This window comes from Hipposideros armiger, unplaced genomic scaffold (assembly GCF_001890085.2).
Source record: "Hipposideros armiger isolate ML-2016 unplaced genomic scaffold, ASM189008v1 scaffold_304, whole genome shotgun sequence".
Taxonomy (NCBI): domain Eukaryota; kingdom Metazoa; phylum Chordata; class Mammalia; order Chiroptera; family Hipposideridae; genus Hipposideros; species Hipposideros armiger.
In genome coordinates this window covers 1257099-1280780 of record NW_017731654.1, presented here as the reverse complement: position 1 = coordinate 1280780, position 23682 = coordinate 1257099, and the positions used below count along the sequence as shown (strand labels likewise).

The 23682-nt window shown below is 40.9% G+C and overlaps 1 protein-coding gene across 3 annotated transcripts in view; it reads right to left on the bottom strand.

Annotated features, from left to right (window-relative positions):
* Positions 1–9128, bottom strand: part of UBE2G1 (ubiquitin conjugating enzyme E2 G1) — a 125381-nt gene extending 116253 nt beyond the window's left edge. For 2 of the 3 annotated variants that reach the window (XR_002125946.1, XM_019659871.1), the window contains exon 1: positions 8790–8862. Coding sequence is in view for 1 of the 3 variants with exons in the window: in XM_019659874.1 (XP_019515419.1) it covers positions 8790–8835 (46 nt within the window). In the remaining 2 variants the exon portion in view is untranslated. Of the gene's footprint in view, positions 1–8789 lie in introns of all 3 variants that reach the window. The other variant, XM_019659874.1, reaches the window with a different exon arrangement.
* Between the last annotated feature and the right edge of the window lie 14554 nt (positions 9129–23682).

The window sequence follows — 23682 nt, the reverse complement described above, 5'->3', positions numbered from 1 at the left end:
GCCAGCAGCCAGCGTGAGCGGCCCTTAAGCTGCAGTGAGCGGCCGTCCAGAAGCCAGCAACTGATCTGCCTCGCCTGGGATGAGCACAATGATGGTGACAACTTGGGCCAGTGAAGCAACGTCCTCCACAACTAGACTGAAGAACAAAAAAAGACAGCAACTTGTCTGTTCCCCTTCCCCCAATTCCCCAGTAAATATCTTTAAAAAAAAAAAAATAAAAATAAAATAAATAAATAAAAAGCAGTAGTCTTGGTAAAAGGTGACCTGGGTTTGAAATCTATCTGTCATTTATGTATTAAATAAATCTGAAGAAATAACTTCTTGATCTAGTCTTAGGATGCTTAAAGAGAATCATGTAAAAGGAACTTTAATGAACTAATTTCAGAGAGTATGATTTTCACTAAAATCTTTAACACTAAAGGTTCTTCCTTTCAGAATTTCAGTTTACTAGAAAACACAAAATGCAATGGAAAAAATAATCGAATGTTAACAGAGGCAGCAGAGGGATGGCCGATGTTACAGCATATATATGTTTTATCTTTTCCAAATCTACAATAAAAAGGTTCATCTGTAATTAGAAAAATTATTTTTAAATATTATTTTCCATTTTTCCCTAGAATATTTTGATTTAGGTAACCTGACATTTATTTTAAATACATTTGACTCATCCTCAAAGAAGGAAAAATAATCAAAGGAACATAAACCCCCACAGACACCCTAGTGCCTAAACAGGAAAGGGATAATTCTATCAACACATTCTTATATTTTCTATGTAGATCTAATTTAAACACTGTTAAAGGACAGGCTCAGAGATCAATGAAATCTAGTTGTTTTGGTTCTGCTATTGTAAGTAAGCCAAACTCAGTTTCCTCTTCTGGAAAATGTCGTCAGCCACCTGGGTAGGAAGGCTCAGGTAGCTAAGGTAGAGGAGGACCAGAGAGAAACTTTGTAGACATGGGAGGAATAAAAAAAGTTAAAAAGGTCGGGAGGAAAAAAACTTTAATTTGTGTGATACTTTATAAATTATAAAGAGAAAAATGATAGTCATAGAAGGTAAGAGTAGATAAACAAACTGCTTTGACAAAAAAATAAAGACCTTGCTGAGACACTGAAGATGTTCCAACAAGTGTCATTGGTCAAAGCTATACTTTAAACAAATAAATGGCAGTGGGGACAGACATATAAAAAGGTCAAGAATGTCTACACTACTGTGGTGCAGTATCTATATTCTAATTATTAACTAATATTTGTTTATAAAACTCTACCTTAGCCACCAGAAGGAAAAGCCAGATTGTATCATGAATCTTTGTATCCCTAGGGCCTGGCATATAGAAAAAATTTAATGTTTATTCAATGGAAGTTTTCTAATTGTTTTACTTTCTATTTTAATAGATTTAGTTCACATGTGCTTAAATCCTTAGGGGGAAAAAAATCTAGAACAGTAGTTCCAATCCATTCAATAAATATTGTTTGCCTGCTATTTTTCAGTCACCCTTTTAGGCATCTGTGTAATATGTCAGTTAACAGGCAAAAACAAAAATCTCTATCCTCATAGAGAGAATGTCGTCCAAATGTCATTTTCCACCCTGTCCAAAGCAGTGCTACTCAAAGTGTGGTCCGTGAACTGGTGCCAATCCACCAAATTGTTACTGGTCCATGACACCGCAAGCTAGAGTAAGCATTCAGAAACACATACAGCAATCTGATAGTCATTTTAAGTGATGAGCCTAACACTATGAAGTATGGGCTCAAATTTATGTCTTTTTAATTTAACTTTTCTAATAATTCATTTTTATTGTTTTTCAAAGTATCGTTACATGATGAATTAGAAATTTTAAAAAAACTGGTCTTTCACCACAGATAATTTGAGAAGCAAAGGTCAAACACACTTGGATCACATCATTTCCCCTTCCTCAAATAGAATTCTATACTTCAACATTTTTAAGAACTTTTACAAATACCAGCCTTTCCAAATATTGTTTTCCCACTAGTTAAGTTTATCATATACTATAAACACATTGAATTACTTTCAGCACAAACCTTCTATCTTGCTTGTTCTTTTCCCTCAGCCTTAAATACTTTCCTACTTCTATGTGATCAAATTTTACACATCCTTTTCAAGTCAAGCACAAATGCCACCAACTCCTCAAAGCCCTCCATGAACTACACAGGTTGAAGCAAGCTTCCCTGACTTTCTCTAATACTTTAAAGCAGCTTTCTTATAGGATTTTCTGCAGACTCCAAATTCCTGGAATACAAGTATAATAACTTATTCATTTGGCATCCCTATAGGACACAAAACAGTCATCAAATTTGCTGAATAAATGATGAAAGAGACAGCATTACATGTGCATAAATGAGATTCACTCAAGAGATCAGAAAACACTCTGAAATTATACCCAAAACATTTTTCTCAAGAGGAAGTCTTTAATTCTTACTAGTTTATCCAAGGAGTCCAAGAACTCCCAAAATGTTAAAAGAAACCACTGATAAAGAAAGGGCTCAGTTTCATTTGCAGACAGCCCTAGTTCTGCCAACCAGCTCCAACAGGGTTACCTTAGGGAAATTACCAGATATATTATAAACCTAAATTTCCTTATCTCAAAAAGGTATTAATATTTAATTCCAACATTTGATATGAGAACAGAATGTGACCATTTATAGAAAGTCCTAAGATCATGAAGAGTATGTGACAGGCACGCAATGATTCAAGTTGCCTTTCTGCCTTTCTCCCTCTTTTTAATAAGTTTATATCCATTAAGTAGCAGGTTTAGGTCCTTTATAAGTCCGTAAAATTACAAATTGCTGCCATCCCTTGAAAGTTGTGTTCAGGATATCTTCTTGGAAATCTTCAACAGGGCTAGCTGTCTCTCAGAAACACCTACTACTTGTTTTAAATCTGTCAACTTTAGATTTGTCTGTCATGCTAAGCAATTCTAATTACTGTTTTCTCTACACCGATAAATGCAAATATGTTTTAAAAGTATATAACCTAATACTCTTAAGAGAACTGTTATCTTGATTCAGCTGTATCCTAAATTGAACTGAGCCCATTAAAACAAAGAATGCTTAATATTTTACTTGCTTGAAACAAGAGCACATCCACACTACAGTTTACCATAAATTAACGTACCTCCCTCAAAAAAGACTTGCACTGAAGAGCCCAAGACCAAATAACCCAACGATTGAAACTCATCTTAATAATGCAAACATACTTCACCTGAGAAAAGGAAGTCACAAGCAACAATAACACAGTGGTTGTGAATAAATTTTTCAGTTTCCACACTAGATATCACTACTGATAATCAAGACATCTAATTTTATAATTACATGCAGACTATCACCAAATATAATGTGTATTAACTTATATAAACTATATAATAAAACTATATGCTTTGGTGCTACTTTATAGTCAATACAATAGATTATTCTAATATACTAATACCTACAAATTATAGAGCTTACTTCAACATTTTAATATATTCAGCAGTATTTTAGAAAGTGAGGTCATCCATTACAAAAGACTAATGTAGAAAAGATTTCATTCTGAAGTAGTTTATTTAGAGAAAATTAAACTACCATTATTTATAAAAAAACTAAATTTCATTATATTATCAAAAATATTCACTGAATAAAAATCGTAACTTAAAAATCATCTACTCCCGGGGCGTCCGGTTAGCTCAGTTAGAGTGCAGTGCTCATAACACCAAGGTTGCCGGTTCGATCCCCACATGGGCCCCTGAGTTGCACCCTCCACAACTATTGGGTTGTCGGAAAAGTCATGACACATTTTTGCAACGAAAAACATAGAAAAAAATACATCATGACTTTTCTGACAACCCAATAGATTGAAACTACTTGACTTGGAGCTGATGGGTCCTGGAAAAAAACACTATTCTCCAATAAAAAAATAAAATAAAAAATAAAAACCACCGACTCCCTAATGTTAAGAAAATTCACTTATTCACTAAAAAAGTAATACATTTTTCCAGCTTTACTAAGATATAATTGACATATAACATTATGTACGTTTAAGGTGTATGATGTAATGATTTGATATATGTACATATTGCAAAATAACACTACTTTAGACTCTGTAACACATCAGATGCATAATTCCTTGATGCTCTCTCCACTACAGGGATTGTACATCATCCCACACCCCTCCCTCAAACATTGCTTCATTTATGCTTTTTTTGCTGATAGCGCATTCAGTGCCGTATATAGTAGCGGCCTTCTTTCTATAATAGTGTAATAATTTCCAGATATAAAAATTCCCAAACTCTGTTAAAACAATTAGTAGTTTGATGCAATGTAAATTTACTTTTAGACTTTTCTTCCATTTCTAAATATGTGGGTTTAACAATTGTTAAAGTTAAAAATACTAATATTTAGCTTATCACCCACAATCTTCTACCACTAGGGTGTCCCTGTCAATAGTCAATTATGACTCTGCCAATAATCAATTATTCTATTTCTGCTTGTTTAAGACTGTTAATGGAATTGTATGTCGGTGCCAATATAGTCTAGAAAGGCCAATAAGAAATATTAAATCTTTCTAACTCTTTCTTTTAAAGAGTATTCTCTCTAAAACACAGCACATCACAAACACTAGGGAACTGGGCTACCTGCATGCAGATGGTCCTCCAGTAGGGGGTAAGTGGGGGGAATAGCTTAGGGGACCTATTACAGTGTATCTCAGAACACCTGCTTCACAGCCACCCAAAGAGTTGCTATAAAAATTAGGTTTTCTTGGGCCCTATCAACAGATGTAGACTGTGGGGATGAGGCCAGAAATCTGCATTTTTAACAAACTCCCAAGTAATTTTATTGCACACTATGTCTGAGAAATACACATAACTCATCACAACAACCTACTTACATGGGTAGCCAAGGAAACAAAGAGTTGAGAAGTTTCCAGATTACTTTAAAATACATAATCAAAAGTTCTACAGCAGAAGAAGATCAATAATTGTTATTGCATATAAAGATTCATCTTCCTAGTTCTGGAATGACAGGTGGCTATGAGAAAGTAACTACTGAAAAACTATGTTATCAATGTTAAAAAAACTTCAAGTGATCTTTAAAATAAAAATTTCTTATTCCTTATAAATACTTGTCATATAGTAATATTTATTATGGTTAGAGTAGGGAATAAGTCCAATCAGTTCCAATTTTTTCCTGCATTAACTGCCAACACCAAAAAGCTTAGAGTTACTACTTTCCATCTACAACATTAAAATCAATGACACATTCCTTGACTCTGCAGAATGTTGATCTTAAGTTGACAATGGCTAAAATATCTTTTTATGATTATCTTAAGAATATCACTTATTTTAATGTGCAATATTTTATACAATAAATTTTATTAAGATGAGAATGTTTTCCCAATCATTTTGGTAGTTACTGGATAAATTAACTTTGAATATTTAAATTTATAAAAGCTATTTCATGATTTCATTAATTACTGTTCCTTGGAAAACATTATAGTCAATTAAAAACAACAAAGTCTCTCAAATATAAAGGTCCCGAATATGAATCTAGCAGCACCACTTACTACCTGTGTGACCTTGGACAAATTACTTAACCTTTCTAAGCCTCTATTCCTTATTGGGAGGATTAAATAATATATGTAGAGCACTTAGTGCAGCACCTAGTACCTGTCTGTCCCCAGTAAACATTAGCCCATATAAACATATACACAAGGGTCTCTTTGAAAAAACACACAAGAAATTACCAACAATGGTCGCTTCCAAGAAAAGAACTTGGGATCAGGGTGGAAATACTACACCTTCTTGTACTCCTTGTGTTTTTATCCAGTGCTTAATAACTTTTCAAAAAATAAAAATGTTTAAAATTATCTCTTGTGCTGTGGGATTTCTTGGTGTTTAGCATAATGCACTGCAAAAAATTGTCACTGCTGAATTCGCAAAGGAATAAGTCATAGTCTAGTAATACCATAAAGAAATACACAACCTATCTGATTTCTTGAATCTGTTAGGTGTTCTGACTTGCTTCACAATAGCCTTAATGGTCTGAACTGAAACGCCTTAAACCAGTGATTTTTCAACCTGGGATGATTTTGTCCCTCAGGGGACATTTGGCAACGTAGACATTTTTGGCTGTCACAACTGAGGGGGTGTACTACTGGCATCTGGTAGGTAGAGGCCAAGAATGCTGCTCAACAGTCTACTGTGCACAGGATAGGCCCACACAACAATAATCCACCCAAAACGTCAGTGCCAAGGTGAGAAACTGCAACCCAAGGAACCATTCTGCACAACTCTGAAAGGAACCAGGTTCTTCATTACAGTCCCCAACAAGCCAGAACACACACACAATAAATTCTCCCCTCAAGTAATGAAGTAAAATCCTTAAGGACTAACATACTAGGGGCTCAATAAATGTAACCATTGTTGGCCACTGCTGTTGTAAGTTTCTGAAATTCTAGCAGCTAGAATGGCTTACAGGTTTGTGTATCTACTAAACTCAATACATTTCAAGATTTTTAAAGCATTTATTATAAAGCTTTCCAAATGTTCACTCTGAAAGATTTCAAGAGATTACAGGCTACCATTCTTTCCTGTTTTCAAATGATATTTGAAGAACACAAAGCTCAAACAGTGTACTACACTAAATACAACAGGGTCTTTATTTTAGTATGTAGTTATCAAGTCCTTCCAATAAACTTGATATTTTTACATTTCACTTAATGCACTGCCTTGGCCTACTATTTTGAACATTTTGAGCACGTTAATCAAAATCCCTCAAAAGTTTAAGAAAATATTAAGAACAGTACATTGTTTCTGATTAAGAAGGCAAGGAAAGCAGCTAAGTAACTTTTTAATGAGACTTGAAAAATTACAAACTAAATCATCCTCTCTTCCAACCTTAAAACATATTTTAGTGTGCATTATCAAAAGTCAACCATTAAAAAAGAGCTTTGAGAAATGTTTTAACAATATTTGGAATTAATCCTGTAAAAAAAAATAAAGAATGCAGAACTGAACCAAGTGTCTATCAAAATCTATAACTTGCTTTCAAGTGGGTAGAGAGAATATATCTGAAATATTGTCACTAACATTGTTATTAGTCATACTTTATTTTCTTAGTAACTGCGAAATTTTAACATCTTTTAAAACGTTTACCTTTCCCATTATGTAAGACGAGTACTGTTTTAATACTAATTTAGCATTTTAATACTGTTTAATAGTTCACTACATAATAAAAACTTATACTGATTAAAAAATGTTTAGGGAGACAAAAATTAATTCCTTCCTCCAAAACAAACCAAAAAATTACACAGAAAAGGTGTTCGCAAGTATAAGGTGCAATAAGGTTATTATTCTTTCATTGCTTTTCCAATACATTTTTCGTGGTGGACATAGGTATCACTAGAACTTCATTCACTCCAAGTCACTCCCCCTGAGCATCTATAACTTTAATATTTGTCTAAATCTGCTCGCTCATGGTCTAATAATAAACCTAATTATACAATCTGTAACAGTCCCTGACAACCTTTTCCTTAAGAAGCCATAAAGGTGATTTAACTAACACCTCAAACTCTCAGTAAATCTAATTCAAAAACAGATTTCTTCATTCTAGCCTTTGGCTTCCGCCGAGGGCTAAAGGCAGCTGGCTGGCTGTAGAGTGGGGAGGTGAGAATTCGCCTGAACTGAGGACACACGCTGGGCGCTGGACAGCAGGGGTAACTGCTGGTTCATTTCTCTTTAAATCTGGCAGCACGTGGGGCGGCATTGTGAAGCCACCAACCCACCTCCCCCCTTACACTCCGCACACGTACATCTCCAGCGCGCATGCTCCGCTCACACAGTCCTAGCAGAGTAGGAGCCAACCCCCTAAAAAGTCAACCTGGAAGCCGCAAACGGCCGGAGGCCGGGACAATGGGGGAGGGAGGGCGCAGACACCTCTGGTGGGGCAGACCCGGCCGCCGCCCCAAGCCAGAGCCCGCGGGCCGCAGCCCCAGAGTTCTGCAGGCCTGCGCAGGAGCCGGAATCGCTCCGAGCACAAAGCCCCGAGCCGGCCAGCGAGCGGCTCTCGACTCTGCCCGCTCCTACCCTCCCCCAGCCGGGCGGCGCAGCCGGAGACCGTGCCAGGCAGAGGCAGGCGAGGCGGCGTCCCGCACCCCGCCAGGTTCTCAGACCCCCGCGCGCTAGCGACGAGGCCGCGGAGGCCGGCGCTTTGTTGTCCGCCACAACTCCGCGGACCCGGCGCTGCCCGGGCAGAAGTTTTGCGCGCCTCACCTATCCAGCCAGGGGCCAGTTTCTTCGCCTGCTCTCGCCCCCCGCTGCCCGCCCGCGCGGCGCAGACACCCGAGTCGGGGACTCGCAGCTAGGCGGGCCCAGACACTCCCTTGTGCCCCCCAAGGGTCCAGCAGCTTCGGCGACACCTGAGCCCGGGACCCGCCCCTCCTGGGAGGGTCGGTCAGGGATAGGGACCCACAGCCCCTCCCCCGCAACGTCCCACCCAGCAGTGGGGGAGGGGGCAGTCTCCCCTCCTTTCCACTGGGCACCAGGCCCGGTCCCAGCGCTGAGGCTGGGGCGCGTCCCCGCCCCCAATACCCTCCAAAAGCCGGGGAAGAAGTGCTGGGCCCGGCCGTGACCGGCGCTTCGGGCTTCCCAACCTTGCAGGCCCGCACCCGGCCTCGCCGGTGGCTGCCGCTCCCCTTTGGCCGTCCAGCCGCCGGCCCGGGAGGAAAGGAGGAGGTAAGCCGCAGCGGCTCGCCACGATCGCGGCCCGGCCCGGCGCCCTGCCGCCCGCCCTCTCACCTGCCAGCTGTCTTCGCAGTAGCAGTGCCGACTGCAGCTCCGTCATCCTCCCCGCCAAGGGCCCGGGCTGGCGCCGGGGCTTTCGAAGGGCCGGAGACAGGCTCTGGGGGCTGCTGAAACTGGGTGTGCTGAGGAACCCGGGCCCCCACTACGGGAGCGCCGAAGCCGAGGGAGGCCGGACTGGGGCGGCAGTAGCGGCGCCTCGCTGCCGGTGCGAGTCTGCTCGGCTCAGCTCTCCTCACAGCGCCTCACGCCCGGAAGGGGAGGGTACCCGGGCCGCCGCGGCGCGCACTGGGACTTCGCTCGCCTGCTTCCCTCCTTCAACCCGCGCGTCGGCCCCACCGGTGCCTTCCCCCGCCACTGCCTCACTGCGCGCAGGGCCGCTCCGCGCAAGCGCGCTGGGGCTGCCTACTTTGGGATCGGCCAGCCCGCAAGCCCTACCCCTCTGCCTCCCTGCCCCGCCTCCCGCGACAGGATCCCGCCCCCTACGCTCAATTGCCCAGGTCGCCGCCATCTTGGGAAGGTCGACGCCCGGCTGACCGCCAGGGCCTCTGGCGGTAGACGCCCCGCAGACGCCATGACAAAGAGGTCACGGAGGGTCAAGACAGCCTCTGGGTAGAAGCAGGTGGTCTGGGAGCGAAGACGCCAAAAGAAGTGGAAGATGCCTAGTTGTTGGTGAGCACCCAACAGCCATCTAACACTCCACCCATGGTGTGCGAATTAGTCATTGTTAAAGCTGAATTTAGTACTGGTGTGCCCCATTTTAAGCAAACCCCCCAAATAGACAACATATGCTGGTAATTCACTTTACAGAAAGAATGCACAGATTCTTCAAATAAGCAAGATGTTCTGCATCTCCTAGTACAAAATGTTTAAACATCGTTAATAATCTACGAGTAAGGGGGAGTTAAGATTACAAAATCTGATCTACACAATTAAAAATTTCATTCAAAAAGGTATCTACTATGTAAAATCAAAGTGTGGGATCTAGGGTTTGGAGAAAACAACCTTCCTCAGCTCTACATCCTCTCGTCCTCATTCCTTCAGCCTTCCGCTTTGCATAAAACAAAATTTCAATAAAGAGATGGAGCAGAAGGAAGCGTAATAAATACTTCACGGCACTCAAAGTTATCTGTTCCATCAACAAATATTTATAAAACCTGTATCAACTTTGTACCTAGACTATAGAAACAGAAATACAGCTCTGTTCCTACTTTCAAAAGGCTTAAAGTCTCTGAGTTACAGGTAAGGTAAACAGCCAGAGGAGGAGCAGATTCCGATACAATTTTTTTTTTTATTATAAAAATTACTGAGGAAACTGTCCTCACTCTCCCTCAGACCAAGAATTAAAAGGAACAAATAAACATTATGAATGAATCCGAGCTGCTTTGGGGACCACACCTCCCAGGGGCTAACCCAGGTTTTGTGAGGCCTAAAGTTTACTGAATTTGAAGGACTCTTTCTAAGGAAAAGATTTTAAAAATAAGGTTCAAAAACGACTATTTATTTAGAATGAGAAAATGAATCACAAAGAACTGTAAGCTTGCGAATTCCATCCCTTTCCCTCAGATCTTTTGAGGTGGGCTATCCGAAATGCTGCCTTTGCAACATGGCTTGCCCTCTCCTCTAGAACAAATTCGAGCCCTCACAGGAACTCTGTAGCTTCCTTAGCTTTGCCTTAAAAAAATCCATTTCCAACAACATCCCTCCTTTCTAGACCAAGAATCTTTCTTTTTAAATAAATTTTTAATTTTATTAAAATAATGTATACATAGTTCATAATCAGTATTAAGACTCAGCAAAAAACAAGCATGTTTTGTCATACCTCTTCCACATTTCTAAATCCTGTTTGCCAGAGGCAATCCCTGTTAACTCTTCTGGTAGTTAGCTCCATTTATTCTAAACAATATACTTAAAATGTTTTTGTCTTGATTTATCTATTTTAGACCTTACATATTTATCCTTGCTGTAACTGATAAGAATTTTCCATCTTACGCTACTTCTCATCTTTTATTCTCCTAATATTAAATCATCATATTTAGTTTTATCAATAAATGATTTTTATAGTATTGTGACTTTATAAATGTTAACTAGGAGAGCCAAAAACTATAATGGATTATAATTATATTTATTCCTTACACAGATTTGGGGGTTGGCCTAGAGTTTCTAATTATACTTTTTTTTTCTTGCAGTATTTTGATTATAATCAACATCCTTCCCTTCCCTACCCCACCCAATTGCTACTGTATTCTATCAAATCCTTTTTCTTGGAAATCTCCCTCCTGGAATCCTCTATATTATGTCTAATCTGTGCTGGTTGCTTTGGGCCATGCCTGGAACATAGAAGTCTTCCTAGGATTTCCTCTGGCTGTTCTGGGCTGAGTCGGCTATCCTGGATCTCAAGTGTAATTTTCTTTTGTTTACTCACTTCTTTTGCTGGAGCAAAAAAAAAAAAAAAAGAATTATCAGATAATTCTGATGAGGCAAATTTTTTAAGATCTTATATGTCCAAAAATACCAAAATTTTTAACATCTATAATTTAATGCCAGTTTAGCTGGGTATAGTATCTATGTTTAAAATCAAATAATTTTTCTTTAAAAATATGAAACCATTGGTCCATCATCTTCTAGCATCCAGTGTTGCTGTTGATTCTTGTTCTGTTGTAGGTGACCTGTTTTTCTTTCTTCTTCTTCTTGGGTATTCTTATGATTTTCTTATTATGTCTAGTATTTTAAAGTATCATTATAACATGCCTTGGTAGGTCTATAGGGCATTTTCTTTTTGTAATTAACTGTGCTTACAGTGCATTTTGTGGTGATACAATGGTTGTTTTCATTTACATATAGAGATAAGCTTAGAATAATGAGAGTCTGTATATAAAAAAATTTTTTAAGATTTTTATTGGGGAATTGGGCAAGGGGAACAGTGTTGGGGAATTGGGGAAGGGGAACAGACAAGTTATTGTCCTTCAATCTTAGTTGTGGAGGGCACAGCTAGCTCAGCTCCAAGTCCAGTCACCAACTGGCTGCCTGCCCGTCAGCAGCTCAACTCCACTCAGCTCAAGGTGCCGTGTTCAATCTTAGTTGTGGGTAGGTGTAGCCCACCATCCCATGCAGGAGTTGAACCAGAAACCTTGTTGCTAAGAGCGCACGCTCTAACCACTGAACAACCAGGCTGCCCGTGGGCAGCTCAGGGCAGCTCAGCTCAAGATGCCAGTGTTCAATCTTAGTTGCCGGTGGGCGTACCCCACCATCCCATGCAGGAGTCAAACCGGAAACCTCGTTGTTAGGAGCTCTCCTGCCACCTGTTGGCAGCTCACCTTAGGCGCAGCTTACTGGCCCATGTGGGAATTGAACCCGTGAACCTCTTGCTCAGAGCTCACACTGTTAACCAACTGAGCCACTCGGCGGCCCCTAAAAAATTTTTGAAACAATTTGTTTTTGTATGTTTATCCAGCAACCTTACTAAACTGTAAATTAATAATTTTTCTATAGATTATTTTGATTTTCTACATAAATATATGTCCAAATTTCTATTCTTTCTATTTCTTTACTAAATAAATAAATAAACAAACAAACATTGTTACTCTTTCTTGCCACACTATGCTAGCTAGGTAGGATCTCCAGCAGAGTTGCATAGAAGATATGGTAGTGGGTATCCTTGTCTTGTTCTAATATTTTTTTCTTTTTTTTTTTAAAGATTTTATTGGGGAATTGGGGGAGGGGAACAGCGTTGGGGAATCAGGGAAGAGGAACAGACAAGTTGCTGTCCTTTTGTTCTTCAGTCTAGTGGTGGAGGATGTCGCTTCACTGGCCCATGTTGGTATTATCATTGCACTCTTCCCGGGTGATGCAGCGGCTCGCTGGCCACTGACGGCCATTCACGGTGGCTCACAGCAGCTCATGAAAGCTTACACCAGCTACCAGCAGGCCAGCCCCACTGCAGCCTACACCAATGCCGGTGACTCACAGCAGCCCAGCTCCAGGTTGAGCTGCTGCTCACCATCTTAGCTGTAGAAGACAGTGCCACTGGCCCCCATGTGGGATCCGAACCGGGGACCTACTGCTCAGAGCTGGCATCCCAAGCCAGCTCTTAACCAACGCACTACTCGGCCGGCCCTACTGTATTTTTTTTATCACAACTTGTAGATACAAATTTGGAGAGATCAGCATTAGGTTGATTAGGGAGAGAGTGTAATAAGTTTTTTTGTTTTTGTTTTTTTTAACACCTAAAAATGAGTTCAGAAGCACATTTGCGGGTAAGGAAGAGGAGGAGGAACCACTGATGGAGGCTGAGAAAGAATTGACAAAGAGGAGAAAAATCAGTGTGTGGTGTTACACAAACCAAGATAGTAGAAAATTTTCCTGTCTTTCTAGGAGAAAGAAATGGTCAACTGCCACATGCTGCTGAGAAGTAGAGAAAGGCAAGGCTGGGAAGTATGCGCCGAATTGTGAAACGGATGTTGTTGACCTTGATAGAAGGATTTTGATGGAGCAGTGTTGACAGCAGTCAGAGCAGACTGGACTCAATGTAAGGTGAGGAAATAGAGATTTCAGTGTTGAGTGCTTAAATGAGGTCATGAACTCAAAGTGGAACCAGTAGGTCCAGTTCAGTAAATTTTTTTTTGCTGGTAATGTTTAGCTGCTCAGGTGCAGGCATGGAGAAGGCTGATAGTGGATATATTTAGGATTGGGGGTTAAATAGTCAAGTAAATATATTTAGAGAGAGGTGGAGACAGACAGGCAAGTTTGTTAAAGGTGTATGAAGAGAGTGACTGTAGTAATGCACTCTTCTCTAAACTGAGTAGAGAAGGAAGGGAAAACAGGAGGGAGCTGATGATTAGTGAAAAAGTGATATAAATAATGGAGCCTTGATAAGATGGAAGAATTATGTGGTGTAGACACTAAAGCAGGTGAGCTGAAAGGATAGGAGATGGTGGATAGGAGAGGTGGCTTGAAATCCAGAATTCAGTTATGGCACGGTCGTTGGTGGTGACATGGTCTCATGTGAACATGAGAGAGGCTAGCTGGTGTGGTGGGGAGGGGAGGACATCAAGGAGGTGACAGACAGGAGTACTAGATAGATCATCCATGTGGGTAATTAAATCTCCAAGGACAAGGGCCGAAGTAAGATGAAGAGAAAGGCTATGAACCAGGAGCCAAAGTCATTGGTGAATGTGTCCACAGATAATGGGAATAAAGAGAGTTATAAATGGTACGTTTATAAAAGGGAGTATTAGATGGCATTAACCTCAAAAGAGCTAGGGTTAGGGGAAAAGATGAGGAGAAAGGATTGGAAAGTAGCAATAGGGAATAAGAAGACGCTAAGCCTGCAAGCCCTGAGATTCATGAGATGGTGAGAGAAGACAGCCTTCCCTTGAGAGGGCTGAGGAAACTGAGTTCTTACAAGACAGCCAGGTTGAGACAAAGCCAGGAGACAGAGGACTGTCCCATGAGCACCTCAAACTACCGTGCTTAGAACCCATCATCTTCTCCCCAGACCTGCTCTGTTACAAACAGTGGTACCCAATCAACTGAGTCAGAAATGAGAAAGTCAGCCTTGGTGCCCCCCCCCCCGTTCTCACCCCTACATCTGATCCATCACCAAGGCTGAAATGCCTCCTCTTTCCCACTGCTGCGGACACCTTTAATCCAAGCCTGGATGACTGCCACCGCTCCATAAGGATCTCCTGACCACTGGTCTTGACCCTCCCTCCCCTCATCTGTTTTCTGCAGCCACAGCAAAACTTTCCAAATGAAAATCTACTATTGTCCCACTCCCACTTAAAACTCTTCAGTTGCCTCTCAGCTGTTTTAGGATGAAGTCCAAGCTCCCCAATATGGTTTGATAGCCCGTCACAGTCTAGTCTCCAGGAACTCTACAGCTTCATACTGATTGTCTCATTTTGTGCCTTTTCCTGACACTACTCCTGACACACTTCTTTTCTTTCTCCCAAAAGGTCAAGGGTTTGTTTGTTTTTTCACACCTCCGGGTCTTTCCATTTGCTGTTCCAATGGCCCAGAACACTGTTTTCTGCTATGTGCTTGGCAAAATCCTGCTAATTCATCTTTCAGGTTCTTGAAGGAAGAAATTTTCTCCAGAAAACTTTTCTCAGTCTCAAAATTAAAAAATGTTTCCTATTTCCAGCATGTACTACAACTCCTATCCTAACATTTATCATGCAGTATTGCATTGTTTTTTTTCTTTTCGATTGTTGTTAAGCTTTGTGATGGCAGGACTCTATTTCACTCCTCTGTTCTCAGAACTTAATATAATGATGCTACACAATAGGCATTCAACAAATATCTTTTTTTTTTAATGTGAAGTATGTGCCTTTTTCTACTGGATTTTTTAAATTTAATTTTATTTTTTTTATGGAGGGCACAGCTCACAGTGGCCCATGCGGGGATCGAACCAGCAAGCTTGGTGTTATCAGCACTACACTCCAACCAACTGAGCTAACCAGCCAGCCCTCAACAAATATCTTTTGAATGAATGAGTCAATCCTATTAAATTAATAATAGGATAATCTTTCAACTTTAATCATGGCCTATGCTTATTAAATTTGGGTTTGTGTACCTGGCAGTACAGAGTGGTGTGCCAAGGTATTCTTGACTCCATAGAATAAGCTTCTCTTGCATTGTTAATTTTACCAATTTTTTTAGATTAAAAAGTAAAAAATACTGACAGGAAAATGTATAACTTTAAGTGTTATATTAGAAAAGAAATACTGAAAACTCAACGAATTAAGCATTAATTATAAAAAGTGTTGGGGAGGATATAGGGAAATTGGAACCCTTATATATGGTTGGTGGACGTGTAAAATGATGCAACCACTGTGGAAAACAGTCTGGCAATTTCTCAAAAAGTTAAACATAAAATTGCCATGTTATTCAGCAATTCTACTCCTAGGTATATACCCAATAGAATTGAAAATATGTGAGAAAGAAAGAAAGAAAGAAAGAAAATATGTGTTCACACAAAAACTTGTACATGAGTATTCATAGCATCACTATTCGTTATAGCAAAAAAAAATGGAAACAAATATCCATCGACTAACAAAAGGATAAACAAATGTGGCATATCCATACAAAGGAATGATGTACTGTTACATGCTACAACATAGATGAACCTTGAAAACATTATTCTAACTGAAAGAAGTCAGACACAAAAGCCCACATATTATATGATTCCATTTATATGAAATACCCAGGATAGGCAAATCTATAGAGGCAGAAAGTAAATTAGTTGTTGCCTAGGGATGGGGTTGAAAGGAGGGGAATGGAAGAGATCTGCTAATGGGTACAGAATTCTTTTTGGAATGATAAAAGTATTCTGAAATTAATTGTGGTGATGATTATACAACTCTGTGAATATACTAACAACTATTGAATTGTGTACACTTTACATGGGTGAATTGCATGATATGTAAATTATATCTTAGTAAACGTGCTATAAAAATAATAAATAGATGCAAATAAATAAGAAAATAATAAAAACAAGAGCACAAAACAGAATATAAACAATAAACAGGAAAACCAGTAAAGAGTAATAACAAAGCCAAAAAAAATGGTACTTTGAAAAGCCCACAAAAATTGGCAAACTTGTCCAAGAAAAGAGAAAGCACAAATAAAATTAAGGATAAAAGGAAGCAAAACCACATGAATTACAAAGATAATAGAATTATGAATAACTCTATGCCAAAAATTTAAAAACTTAGATGAAATGCAAAACTTCCTAGAAAAATATAATTTACCGAAATTATAATAGTAATTCCATTACTATTAAATAAATGGAATTGGTAGTTAAATGTCTTTCTACAAAGAAAACTACAGGCCCAGATGGTTTTACTGATATTTTTATCAAATTTCAAAGGTCATAATACAATTCTAATCTTAGACAAACTATTGTAGAGTAAGGGACAGAGGATACATTTTATAAGATTAGCATAATCTTGATATCAAGACATGATAAGGGCAGTCTGAGAAAGGAAAATTGCAGGTCAGTATAAATCATGAATCTAGATTTAAAACTCTTAATGAAAAAAATTAGTGACTCGAATCCAGCAATATGTAAAACGTAGTATATCATGTCTAAGTTGGATATGTTGTAATATAAGATTGGTTTATCATTAGGAAATCAATTAACATAATTTGCCACATTAATAGATTAAGGGTGGGTGGGAGAGGCATGTAGATACAGAAAAAGCACGTGATAGAATTTAACATCTACTTTTTATAGTAAGGGTTAATAAACTAGGACCAGAGAAGAACTTCCATAACCTGTTAAATGACAGCTACAAAAAACCATTCTCAGTTTCAGGCTGAATGGTGAGACCTGGAAGGCATTTTCCCCTTAAGAACAGGAACAAGACAAGTGTGTCCACTATCACCATTTCTATTCAGCTGTGCTGGAGATCCTGGCCAATGCAATAAAGCAAGAAAGAAAACAATGTTTCAAATGGAAGAAACTTAGTATCTAACCTGAGTAGAGGAGAATAGGATAGTTCAAGGCTAGTGTGAAGCACACTGAGGAGGACAAACCCATGGGGTAGAGGGAGAAGAACCTGACAGAAGTCTCAAGAGGAGCTAAGGAGGATGACAACGAGGAGAATGAATGGTAGTAAAGGTTAAGGGAAGAAAGGTTTTCAAGGAGGAAGTGTCAACATGGAAGTTAAATAAGAAACAGACTGAAAGAACTAAAATGTCCTGTGGTGACAGAAATTATGGGGAACCTTGGTGAGAGCAGGGTCAGGGAATGGCTTAGGCCAAAGCCAGAGATGCAGAGACAGGAGCAAATGGGCAATGGCAGTGGAGGAAGTGAGTCAGTGCATATTTAGGAGGACCTACTATGTGCCAGTATTATTTTAGGCACTGTCAGCGGTGAACAAAAAAAGACAATATAAGATCTTCAAAGAGTGGAAACTGACAGTCAGCCAGTAGACCAGCCAACACATTAAAAAGATAAGTGGCAAATACTGAGAAGTCCTGTGAAGAAAATAAGGTATCAGGAAATGCTGACTGGAAAGATTACCTTAGCTAAGGTGTGCAGGGAAGGTTATCTGAGGTGGTGACATTTGAATTGAGACTTGAAGGAGGCAGCCAGGTGATGGCTTAGGGAAGAGTGACTCAGGGATAGGGAACAGCAAAGGAAAAGGCCCCCAGATTGGTGTAAGAGCATAAAGAAGGCTTGTTGGGCAGGGGCAAAAGGAATGAGGGGCGAGAATAACAGGCTGTGACATCAGAGAGAGGCTTCATAGGCCAAAGTGAGGAGAGGATTTTATTCTTTTTGCAGTGGGAAGTCTTTGTCGAGTTTGAAGAAGGTGTCTCTCCTCTTTTAAGAAGTTTGACTATGAAAGAGAAAAAAGACAGGGCAATAGCTCAGGGGAGGGTTATGTATGCATCACTTGGAAGGCAGAGACTTGGTCTTAAGTTTTATTGAGGTTCCCACCTTGTACCCTACCCTCCCAGGTTTGAGGAGCAAATGTGTTCCTTTCTAGATCATGATGGAGTAGTAACAATACATGCATAGATGCCCGCAATGACCCCTAAGTGATAATTAGCTTCTTTGTCCCCTGGTGCCTTAGTTCTGCCATCTGTAAAATGGGAGGGAACCCGTGTGTCTTTAGAAGGCACTGAGTATAAAGCCTTTGGGTCCCTCAAAGGAAATGTTTGCCAGGACTCCAAGCTTTCTGCAGGCTCCAGAGCAGCCCTCCCACACCCTCAGTGCTTGCTGAGCTCCTTGCAGTAACCCTGGTGGTCCCGCCAGGGAGACTGAGGCCCAGAGAGGGGAAGGGGCCTGCCCAAGTTCCCAGGAGGCAGAGATAAATCCAGAGCTAGAACCCAGGCCTCAGCTTTCATTTCCTGCTGTTCTCACAAAGCACAGGGTAGCCAGAAACAGTGAACTTGAGACTCAGAGCCTGTTAAGATCCAATTCCCAGAAAACCTGACCTCTGTTCCCCTGTCCTGGTATTTAGGACTCCAGGAAGTCCTTATCTGTCCCAGGTGTCACCCATCTCTGAGCCCTGCTCCCCTCGCCTTAGCAACAAGGAAGTTGCTAAGTTGATCTTAGCAAACACACTGATAATAGAGGTGCAGGGGTAGAAGCCAGAGTGTGAAATGACTGACCATAGGCAACTTTTCCAAGAAATATGACTCTCAAGGAGCCGAAAGATAGAAGACAGTGGCAAGAAAGTGCCGCCAAAGGAGAAGTTTTTGTTGTTGAGTTTTTGTCATTTGTCTTTTAAGATGAAGGAGTTGAAAATACGCTGGAATGCTGATAATAAGGAGTCAGTGGAAAGAAAGATGATAAAGATTCAGGAGAACAGGGGGCAATGCATTAAGCCGGGTCCTGAGAAGGGGAGGAGGTACGCCCCAGAGCACAGGTGGAGAAGTCGGCTTTAAACAGGAAGGGGAATACTTCTTCCTTTGTAACCAGAGGGAAGGTGGAAGGAACTCATGTGGATGCAGGTGAGTTTGAGCAGGCTGGGAGTTCTCTTCTGTGTGCTCGGTGAAATGGGAAACAAGGCCATCTGCTGAGCATGAGGACAAGGTGGTGGAAAGGGTTAAGAAATAGCCACTGTGCAGAACTGACTAGGGAAATAAGGGAGGATGGCCAGGCAAACTTAGAACCTAGCTGATGTTAGAAGAAATTTATAGGGGTACCAATCTGCCCAGGTGTGTGATTGTTCACAGTGTTCTCTTGCCCAGATATAGACACAGAGAAGACGGGGAGTTGGAATGATTAAAGACTGGTATGACAGAAAGACAGCTGGGCAAGAGAGTTGAGGATATTGGGAGAAAGGTCGAAGGAATGACCGGAGACTCCTGTTATTTAAAAAACAACTACATTCTTCCAGGTTGCTAAGAAAGCTCAAAAAAGGTTCTTTAAATGTGTGTGCATAACCCATGCTTAGGAACTTCACGACCTGGTGATCCACATGCTGCAAAAAAGTGTTTGAGAACAGTGATTGGTGCATGTAATGGCATTTGTTACTCATATAGCCATCCAGCATCTTTTGATCCCATTTACTTATATTTTGGGAACTTCCCACCTACCAAAGATAGATGCCAGGACTTACCTGCTCAACCTTCTTTGCGGCCACAGCCCAAAAGTGTGACCCGGCCACCAATCAGATGCACCCTATCAGACTCTAGTTCAGGATACAGTACCCTGAGGAAGATGGCACTGGCCTTGCAGAATCCCTTTTGCTGGCAAGGGTTGCAAGGCTCTCAGAGGTGGTAGGGGCAGAGATCCTAGCAATAGTGATGATGCTCAGGAACTGCAAAGTGAGCTGCTCTGCCAGTGTCCAATTGTGGTGGGGTCCTGCCTCTGCCTTTGCTCAGCCTCACTATAAAATGGGCATATTATTCCTAGCTCTAGAGCAGTGCTATCCAATTAAAATCTAGAGTGAGCCACGTAAGTAATTTTAAATGGTCTGATAGCACATTTTTTAAAAATTAAAAAGGTGAAATCATTTTAATAATGTATTTTATTTAACTCAATGTATCCAAAATATTATTTCAACATGTAATCAATATAAAAAGGTAATCATGAGATCATTTATATTATTTTTTTACACTAGGCCTTTGAAATTTAATGTACACTTAAAAGTACATCTCAGTTCAGACTGGCCACATTTCAGGTACTCACGTGGTCAGGGCTGTTGTATTGGAGCGTTGAGTAGTGCAGATCTAGAGCCTCCCAGACTGACTGGCCACCCCAGACATTTCTTATTTTTTCATTTTTAGCTGAGCCATCCTGCCACCTGTTGGCAGCTCATCAGCTACTCAGCTCTGGTCGGGACTCGAACCGCTGTTGCTCAGAGCTCAAACTCTTGAGTGAGCTCTTAACCAACTGAGCCACTTGCCCAGACATTTCTTTAAGCTATCAAATAACCTTCAGTAAAGTCCTCTTCTGCTTAAATGCTGAAGAAGTGCTGTTATTTGTAACTAAAGATCATTTGGGGAACTTAACCACACTCAAGAGTGAAAGCTTCATTTGCAACAACATGGGTGGACCTAGAGGATACTCCGCGAAGTGAAATAAGTCAGACTGAGAAAGACAAATACCATAAGACCTCACTTATATGCAGAATCTAAAGAACAGGATAAATGAACAAACAAAACAGAAATAGACTAATAGAAACAGAGAACAAAATGATGGTTGCTAGAGGGCAGGGGGGTTAGAAGATGGGTGAGAAAGGTGAAGGCATTAGGAAGTACAAATTGGTAGTTACAAAATAGTCACGGGGATAAAAGTACAGTATGGGGAATATAATTAACAATGTAAATATGGTGTCAGCTTGGTACTAGACTTATTGGGGGGGATCACTTCATAAATTATATAAATGCCTAGCCATGGCACTGTATACCTGAAACTAATATAATATTGAATGTCAACTATAATTTTTTATATATATATATATATATATATATATATATATATATATTCATGGGATGTAAAGTACAGCGTAAAGAATATTGTCAATGGTATTGTGATAGCTATGTACAATGTCAGGGGGGTAGTAGACTTGTTGGGGTTATCACTTTGTGAGGTGTGTAAATGTCTAATCTTATGTTGTTTTGTACACCTGAAACAAATAAATAAATTAAATTAAATTACAAAAAAAAAAGAATGAAAGCTTCATGAGCATGGGGCATCGTCTTACTTGTTTATCACATATCCCCAAGGCCTAGAAGAATGCCTGGTTCTCACCATTTAACTATTGGCTACGTGAATAAATGAGAGAATGAAATGAATGAATGAGTGAGTGAATGAGAAAATGTTCTTCCTTCAGTAAATCCCCCAATATGAATTCTTGACCAAGGCTTTCTTTGACACATTGCCTGGTAGTTACTGTATCTCTTCATGGCTTTTTCATGATTAGAACCCACTCTGGGGCAACACATGGGGCTTGTAAGCATGGCCTTGGTGACTACAGTGCCTGGTGTTCTGTGGGTGACAAGGGCAGGAAAACACGGCTTCTCCATAAATGATAGCCTCTGTAAGTAGACAACTGAGTCAATGTCTCATAAGGGCCTTAGGTCCTGACCCTGAAGGGGGGTGAGGGTGACCAGGGCTCCTACTGTGGAAATAGCACCCTGCAGCCTGAGACTTTCCAGGGTCCATGGCCCCAGGCACTGGCATTTGATGACATTTCTCCAGCTCTATAGATGTGCTGCAGACACCAAAGTGAGCGGAAAAGTTCACAGCTGTTTGATCTAAGAAAATCATCCAGACGCTTAGAGTTTGCACAGACTGCAGAAGCCCAAGAAGCAGCAGTATTCTTCCTGGCTGCTGTGATGAGCATCAAGCCTCCTCGTCCTCCCAGCAGAGGAGGTCCCCTCTGGGGCTGCCAGGTTTCTGGATTTTTTGTGATTGCTGTACACTGGCTGGTGAGATGCAGTGATTGCACTGAAATCACTTGCTTACTTGTCTCCCTTCCCCAAATGACAGTGCTGAGACCAAAGGCTGGTTCTGAAATGTTGACACCTTTACTCCCTGCCTGCCAACTCAGCTTTTTCATCTAATCAAAGGGGAATACAACCACATAGGATTACTGTGAATGTTAAAGGAGAAAACATAGCTAAAGGTGCAGCACAGTGCTTGGCACACCACGGATAGTGAGACATTCCCTCTTGCTTTGTTTGTCCTTTAAGGCCTAACACAAATGTTATTTTCTACATTGACTTCCTCTAATATCTCACCCCTACCTGGACACAAAATTGACCTTTCCCTGGAATCCCCAGGGCTTTGCCCATTCTTGACAGCATTACGCATGCACACGCACGCACCGTTTTCAAGGAAGCACACCGTTTGGTGACCAGGAAGAACCTGTGAGTTGATATCTTAATGGTTCACATCCTGAGGGCTGTGACTGCCGAACTTCATATTTCTAAACATGGGGCCTATTTTTAAAAAATTGTTCACTTCAAGGGGATCAAATGAGGCTGATAGATGGTGACTCTATTATGCTCCTGACAGTTAAAAGTTCACTTCTTTACTCTTTCAGACCATCATTGTTTATTCATCGTTCACTTATTTTTCACACATTCATTTGAAAGGTGTGTGCAAATGAGAAAAGGCTGGAGGTGAAAAGCAACATTGCAGCATTCAGGATCTAATGCCTACCTTATGTGCAGACGTCAATCTTGCCCTTAAGAGGTTTTCATTTCCAAAGAAAATCAGAGGCATTTAACCCAGTGCGTTAAAGATTCTAACTGAGATGGAATTTGTGCTTCGTTTCTTCTGCAGAACTCACCTTGAATGGTGGTGTCCCCAGCACAGCGAATTACTCCAGATAGCGCATGTTGAATCTCACAAGAGCAAGATCACACCCATTTATCTTTGACAAAGCCCCATAAACACTCAGTGTACTAAAACACCACCCCCAAACAAAAAAGCATCACTGTACCTGGTTACCTGGTTAGCTATACTTTGGCAATGTGTATGTTGATATAATGATATGATCAAAACACAGTAAGTCTTCCACAGGAACGGCTGGGCTTACTAGGGTGGGGCACTGCCAATGCCACCCTCTGTATCCCTTTGTAGGGAGAGCTTTGTCTGGCTGGAGTCAGCTCTGCCAGCATGGCAGGCCAAAAGTGCAGGAGAACGAACACAGCCCTCAGGCCCCCAGCAGTTCTCAGTAGGTGACTGATGGGAGTTGGTATTTATCCCAGCTCATCATGCCTCATATGGAAAATTTCTGAGATGCACATATTATGCTGGTCCCCAGAGGTCCCTGAGGAACTGAGCCCTGCTGCCCACAGAGGTAACCTGCCCGACAATGCTTTTTACTGGCTTTCTTTTCTTCCTTGCTTCATGTCCCCACTTCTCTATAGGTGTTCCTGGGATCATCTGCCAAATCAACCTCTCTCATGCAAGTGA